This window comes from Pecten maximus, chromosome 16, assembly GCF_902652985.1.
Source record: "Pecten maximus chromosome 16, xPecMax1.1, whole genome shotgun sequence".
Classification (NCBI taxonomy): domain Eukaryota; kingdom Metazoa; phylum Mollusca; class Bivalvia; order Pectinida; family Pectinidae; genus Pecten; species Pecten maximus.
The window spans coordinates 35807166-35815529 of record NC_047030.1 but is presented as its reverse complement, the minus strand read 5'-3'; the positions used below and the strand labels follow the sequence as shown (position 1 = coordinate 35815529).

The 8364-nt window shown below is 36.3% G+C and overlaps 1 protein-coding gene across 1 annotated transcript; it reads right to left on the bottom strand.

Moving 5' to 3' along the window:
• Positions 1 to 1377: 1377 nt before the first annotated feature.
• Positions 1378 to 6042, bottom strand: LOC117314746. The gene is made up of 2 exons (XM_033868838.1): positions 5899 to 6042; positions 1378 to 3566 (listed from the first exon to the last, which is right to left on the bottom strand). The coding sequence occupies exons 1-2, from the start codon at positions 5899 to 5901 to the stop codon at positions 2034 to 2036; spliced, it is 1536 nt and encodes a 511-aa protein (XP_033724729.1). The 5' UTR covers positions 5902 to 6042; the 3' UTR covers positions 1378 to 2033.
• Positions 6043 to 8364: the final 2322 nt, after the last annotated feature.

Below are 8364 nucleotides of genomic sequence, written 5' to 3'. Positions count from 1 at the left end.
CATACGTACTATCATACCTTGTTATAATAGTCAATATCCATACACTGTCCATACGTACTATCATACCTTGTTATAATGGTCAATATCCATACACTGTCCATACATACTATCATACACTGTTATAATAGTCAATATTCATACAATGTCCATACGTACTATCATACCTTGTTATAATAGTCAACATCCATACACTGTCCATACGTACTATCATACATTGTTATAATAGTCAACATCCATACACTGTCCATACGTACTATCATACCTTGTTATAATAGTCAATATCCATACACTGTCCATACGTACTATCATACCTTGTTATAATGGTCAATATCCATACACTGTCCATACATACTATCATACACTGTTATAATAGTCAATATTCATACACTGTCCATACGTACTATCATACCTTGTTATAATAGTCAACATCCATACACTGTCCATACGTTCTATCCATACACTGTCCATACATACTATCACACATTGTTATAATAGTCAACATCCATACACTGTCCATACGTACTATCATACCTTGCTATAATAGTCAACATCCATACACTGTCCATACGTTCTATCATACCTTGTTATAATAGTCAACATCCATACACTGTCCATACGTACTATCATACATTGTTATAATGGTCAATATCCATACACTGTCCATACGTTCTATCATACCTTGTTATAATAGTCAACATCCATACACTGTCCATACGTTCTATCCATACACTGTCCATACATACTATCACACATTGTTATAATAGTCAACATCCATACACTGTCCATACGTACTATCATACCTTGTTATAATAGTCAATATCCATACACTGTCCATACGTACTATCATACATTGTTATAATAGTCAACATCCATACACTGTCCATACGTACTATCATACCTTGTTATGATAGTCAATATCCATACACTGTCCATACGTACTATCATACCTTGCTATAATAGTCAACATCCATACACTGTCCATACGTTCTATCCATACACTGTCCATACATACTATCACACATTGTTATAATAGTCAACATCCATACACTGTCCATACGTTCTATCCATACACTGTCCATACGTTCTATCACTCGCCCAACAGGGATATACAGTATTACATTTTACAATACTACATATTACAATGTATACAAATATCTCCAATCAGGGATATACAGTATTACATTTTACAATACTACATATTATAATGTATACAAATATCTCCAATCAGGGATATACAGTATTACATTTTACAATACTACATATTACAATGTATACAAATATCTCCAATCAGGGATATACAGTATTACATTTTACAATACTACATATTACAATGTATACAAATATCTCCAATCAGGGATATACAGTATTACATTTTACAATACTACATATTACAATGTATACAAATATCTCCAATCAGGGATATACAGTATTACATTTTACAATACTACATATTACAATGTATACAAATATCTCCAATCAGGGATATAAAACAAACCATTAGATACAATGCAATTAGGTCAGGTTAAACAAAAATGACCGATAATGTAGATATAAAAAAGTTTACAGTTTGATGTGTGAAATTCAATTTATTTTTAGAATGTCTTTCGAGCAGTTATATTACATATTGATATCAATTCTTTCATTTTGTAAACAGATGGATTAGAGGTATCATAATATAGGTATATATTTTCTACGGATTTGACTTACGTAATCATTTGAACAATATGATATTTGCTTCAAACTCCATTAAAACAGAGACTTCTAAAATATCCATAAAATCCTGACCTAATCCGTGTTTAAAGACATAAAAAAATACTACCTCGGTCTATATTTTTTTGTTGGGTTAATAAAACCAAATATCGCTAATTCTATACTATAGCGTTACATTGTAATTCGGATATTCCTTTAAGGATATATAAGTTATATGATTCCATCAATTACTGGACGGACAGAAATTCATCAATAAAGAACAGATTAGCTTTAATGTTATTATACCAGAATATAATCCTAATTCATGAAAAACGTCCATTTTACTAGATTGGCGAGAGTATGTCTCCCGGAAAGTAACTATGAACATTGTATCGGGAACATGGCACGACCACCCCGTGTATTGTTAGACAGTACTGGTTGGAAACCTTGGTGTTGAGATAGGAGGACATTATTCCGAATCCACTTTTCGTTAACACTAAAACATCACATTTCGTGAGAACTAAGAAATCCACGACAACTTTTCTGTAACCACCAACCAAACCTTCCCCTTTGGCGCCCCAGTCCACGTGCAGGATTCGTCCATCAGCTTCCAGGATGTGTTTGAACAACGCCTTGGCTCTGTCCCGCACATATTGCGCGTCTGTCGCTAGGAATATGTGATACCGTTCATTTTTCAGTGTCTTCAGAAGGTTCCAGATGTATTTCAGCTGTCTTTCGTCTGTTTGTTTATTATCCCCTATTATCGTGTCACTTGCGCCCATACGGATATGAGCACATGCAAGTTTTGGAACATTTTGTACAATTTTATTTACTGTTTCACTGATAATTTTCGTAGGTTTGAAAAGGGCGTGAAAAAATATCAAATAAATGTCGGCAAAATGCAATTCAAACAGCCATGGAATAAGATTATGTAAACCTGGGAACCTTCTAAAGTGAAGAGTGTAGTCCCAGTTTATACGTACAAAATTGACGTCCTTCGAAAACATTTTCTGAAGTCCTTTTATGTCCGCCGTCGTGATAACATTTGGAGCTTTGTTGACTAAATCGTGATAGTCGGACGACTTCCCTGTTAGTATGGACGAGTTGTATCTCCAGTCAAAAGTATTTGGAATTAGATAATCTGTCAAATTACTTGATCGTGTATATTGTATGAGGAAATGTTTACGTAATATCACGGAAATGACGTAGGCACTAAACATGCCCGACATCCGGTCCGACCACCCTCCACAGTAGCCCGTATGTTGGTCGTCACAATTATACACGATGTAGCCTTTCAGTACCGACGCCTCTACAAATACACGGTCCATTGCATCATATATTTCTGAGACATTTACCACTGTGGTGTCACTTTTTTGGTCTGGTGACACATTTACCACTGCGGTGTCATTTTGTTGGTCTGGTGACACATTTACCACTGCGGTATCATTTTGTTGGTCTGGTGACACATTTACCACTGCAGTGTCATTTTGTTGGTCTGGTGACACATTTACCACTGCGGTATCATTTTGTTGGTCTGGTGACACATTTACCACTGCGGTATCATTTTGTTGGTCTGGTGACACATTTACCACTGTGGTGTCACTTTTTTGGTCTGGTGACACATTTACCACTGCGGTGTCATTTTGTTGGTCTGGTGACACATTTACCACTGCGGTATCATTTTGTTGGTCTGGTGACACATTTACCACTGCGGTGTCATTTTGTTGGTCTGGTGACACATTTACCACTGCAGTGTCACTTTGTTGGTCTGGTGCAGTAGTAGTAGGCTGGCTTTCTTTCTCATAATTGAAACTTTTCAATAGCAGGAAAACTACCATACATACGCATGCTCTGGTAATGTAAACAGCCTTCAGTCTCTGTAAATGGACACAAAATCAAAAACAAATACTAATAATAAGATTGCTGATGTGCAGAATAATAAAGTGACACAGTGGTTATAATGTTGATCACGTGGGTAGAGTTTTGAGAATGTTTAGAGTTTTGGTTTCTATTTGGCGATTTTCTGTAGCTTAATTTACTGTCCACAGGAAATATACCAATATCTTTGATAAGTTCGACGACGCGATCTCCCATACATCTAACCGGAATAAATTGTTCCCTACTTTTGGTTGACATGTTGATCTAGTCAAAAACAGAGTTAAATATCATGCTCAAAATCCTTAATGCAGTCATTGTGACCTATACAAGTTTGGAAGAACATTGTCCACTATAACTTTATTACTTCTTTGCCAGAAACTGCACAATCAATCATTTTTACTGCTATATAAGTTCTGTGAACTTAAGCAAACATATTTTCATTTTTCAACCAGTGACTTTTGGTCTGAAATTTGTTATGGTCTAATAAAAAACGTTTTGGATAGCATAAAACATATGTCTCGCATATGGCATTTATCTACGCCAAGGTTAATTGTTTATATCACACACCAAAATGAATCAAATGAGTCTTCATCCTTAAGACCTGGTACCGTACCCAGATTTTTTTGTGATAGAAGATGAGAAATTACAACAATTACATGGTGATCAGAACTCAATAGTTTTTTATTTTCATCAACTAAACTATTCTGATCGCTACAACACTGATTTCATCAACTTAACTTTCTGATCGCTACAACACTGATTTCATCAACTTAACTTTCTGATCGCTACAATGTTGATTTTTATCAACTTAACTATTCTGATCGCTACAACACTGATTTTCATCAACTTAACTTTCTGATCACTACAATGTTGATTTTCATCAACTAAACTATTCTGATCGCTACAACACTGATTTCATCAACTAAACTATTCTGATCGCTACAACACTGATTTCATCAACTTAACTTTCTGATCGCTACAATGTTGATTTTCATCAACTTAACTTTCTGATCGCTACAACACTGATTTCATCAACTTAACTTTCTGACCGCTACAACACTGATTTCATCAACTTAACTTTCTGACCGCTACAATGTTGATTTTTATCAACTTAACTTTCTGACCGCTACAACGTTGACAGTGGCGTAGGAAGTCGTCAAAAAGTGGGGGCAATATTTTTTTTAACCTTAAATTTTACGCACTAAACAAATCGTATGCCATCTCCGCAAAGTTAGCCAATAATTATCATTTCAACATCCCATGATCATTTTGATAATTTATGTAGTACAAAATAAGTTATTTACGCAAATCAGGATATATTACAAAACATGAACCAGGTTTTTCGAAAGAGGTAAGGGGGGGGGGGGGGGGGGGCGGGGTCCAGTAATTTAATGATAATGCGAGCGCCGTAGGCGCGAACAGATTTATTTTAAGGCCATAAAAAATGTCCTCCGAAAAAAGGAAAAGTTTACCTAGAACAGGTATTCCCTTTAAAACTTATTATTTTTCCTTAATAATTGACAGATTTTTAACTCTTCAAATCTGATAGAATGAGTATCTTAAGCGAACCCTACATGCTGTTAATTTGTGGACAACAGATGCCAGTGCCGTTTCATGTTATACGGTGTTTCCATCATTCGGACCTGTCGGTAATTAGTATCACTCTATTCACGTTAAAACCGCACATTCTTATCCATGTTGTGTTTCTGTATTGTTCTCATTATGAAATCAACCAACATCACAAATTATCATCAACTTATCGAATCTATGTGATGAAGTTGAGCAAAATTTCGTATTAAGATATAAATATTGACTTACCAGGCTATAGCTGCGATAACGTAGCTCTGGACGACGGACGGACAAATTTCTGACAGATGGCCGTCGTCAGAGAGCAGTGTAGGCAGGGTATGAAGACGACCGACACACAGGTCCGAGGATTGATATACTAGTATAAAGTCGGAATGTTCCGGATGTACAAGATTAAGTTTTTATCGTTACCTTCAAGAAAACATTTTCGGTTCGAAAATTTACAGATATTTATCAAATGAATATAAAAATTCGTTAGTTTTTTTTCCTTTTTTTTTTAGATTTTAGATGTCAAAAAGTGTGTGTTTCCGGGGGGGGGGGGGGGGGGGCAAAAAGATATGTTTTGCCAATCCCCCCCACCCCCACCCCCCAGCCGCGCTTCCTACGCCACTGATTAATTTTGATCAACTAAACTATCTGATCGCTACAACGTTGATATTTTCATACACGATCTCTGTTATGCTAATATTTTCAAGTGCCATCTTGGAATTTCTGTAAACGTACTATTTCATTACATATACTTACCATTTTCGGTATATAATCTGCAATCACAAGCAGTATAGGGATGAGTAGATGTCTTCGGATCCACCTGGTATACCAATATAAAAAGGGCACTGGTGTTTACCGATCTGAACGACGACTGAACATGACCGTGCGACTTTGAAGGACTGCCATTCTGTTTACTTACTTACTTAGTCTTACTAAACTGTTACCGAACTAGGATCACAATCCCTGGACATCATTGAAGTATCATTGTCACATCGGGATTGTATGAAGAATTTGTGAGTAGTAGTAAAGTGGGGTTGCCACTGCCCCTACATACTCCGACCCCTCCAAAAACCAAGCAAAACCATTCTCCGCCACCCCAAACCTAAATGAAGGCATTTCCTGCCACCCCAACGGCCTCACCCAGCATTTCTCGCCATATCTATAAAAGTACGGCAAAGTTTCGCAGAGAGAAAAAAAGTACGGGAAAGTGTAGCCCTGACCGATTTAAATATCCAGGTGATTTGTCTGTTTGAAATGTATAGTAATCAAGGATTAGATTAAACTCGCTCAAAAGTATCATTATCCTACCGACAATAATATATTCTCGATTAACACATATTACAACGATACAGAAGTCACGAATTGTACGTTATTCCTTTTACATCTGTTCACACTTTACGGTATTTGTTTATCGTTGTCTGTCATTTTCAAGTCATATGGCAAATTAAAATCATACTTTACAAATAACGAACACATCATATAGGCTTCAGCAATTAAATTAAAACAAATAAATTTTTATTTTTTTTCTTACGATACTTTAGACCAGTGTCAGCCATTTAATCATCCAAGGGATTACAGTCTGTTCAAATACCGGACAAATCTAAAGGATTAAACACGACAAACAATTGGCTGATTTCTCTCTCCAAGGTCGAACATTAAATAAAAGAAATAGCAAATATAACATCAAACATATTGCGCTCGATACTACAAAACATAAATACTCATATATCTAAAACCAAAAACTATCAGACACAACAAAATTCCCCATTACAATCTAGTGTATTGATATATATTCATCTGCATTCTTATTCAATGAATAATTATCTGATTTAGATAATGCTCTCGTAATCATCTTGGTTGTAAAATGTATTGAATCGAATATATCGAATTATTCGAATGTTTCGTTCGGTTCCGATTTCCGCCTTCTTTATCTTAGTAAATTAAACATGGCTATTTAGAACATTAGTACTGTTGAACACTGCGGTTGTGTCGAATATATTTAGTGGCTCCTAGCTTCTAAACTATACCAAAATTTCCATTTTGTCAAACATAGAGTGGTTATGCTGTCTGAGGCAAGATTTGCTGGCCTTGACCTGATTAACCGAGTGTGACGGATCATTCTTAAGAGTGTTAACAGTGTCTATTGTTAGTTTCCGGCTGTCGGTCGAACATAATCCCTTTGTTTATACACGTCACAGGTGAAACATTAAGAAGTAAAAAACTTAGAATACACGTTTAAGTATACAAACCATAATATCATGACCTACTGTGTTCTGTTTACTGTTTTGTGGCCATGTACGTCATGGTTTGAGTGTAAATAATTATTCACGAATGCTTTTTACTTTTACCAAATGAGAAAACATTTAGATTGTTTTTACTAAAAATATGAGCATGGTAAATAATTAAATTGTTATTTATGATGGGTCCTAACGGAAATGTCAGAACTATTTTTATGTTGAATGACAATTTCAAGTACATATAACATTTCTTTTAATCACTAAATATTAATTCTGATCGTCTATATATTTAATATGGTGGCTCGCTAGGGCCAAATATCAAATCTCGCATTCTTGCTCTCTCGACCTTAGGTCGAAAATGGTTTTAAGGTCGAAAATGGGAGAATGCGAAAAACGCGACGGCAAGGGAGCGAAATCGACCGTCCTCGCACTCTCGCCCCATCGCGTAGGGAAGTCCGCTTATTTTCTTGATGAACATATATACAAATGTACATAAGGATATACAGTTAAATACTGATTAATCTCGCCCTCTCGACGTTGCATTTTCGCATAGAGATTGTAAAGATTATTGTTTTACAACAATTGCGAAACAAGTGAAATTAACTTACATTAATCACTTGTTGTTCCGGATGGAAGCGCGCGAGGGGTCTTCGATTGGTTTGGTTTGGTTTATTTTGTTTAACGTCCTATTAATAGCTAAGGTCATATTAGGACGGCCACCCGTGCGTGCGACATGCATGCGTCTGATGAGTGCGTATGTGTGTATTTTGGTTCGTGTTAAGTCTCCTTGTGATAGGCCGGAACTTTTGCTGATTTATAGTGCTACCTCACTGAAGCATACTGCCGAAGACACCCAGCACCACACCCCACCCGGTCACATTATACTGACAACGGGCGAACCAGTCGTCCCACTCCAAATATGCTGAGCGCTAAGCAGGAGTAGTAACTACCATTTTTTAAAGACTCTGGTATGTATCGGCTAGGG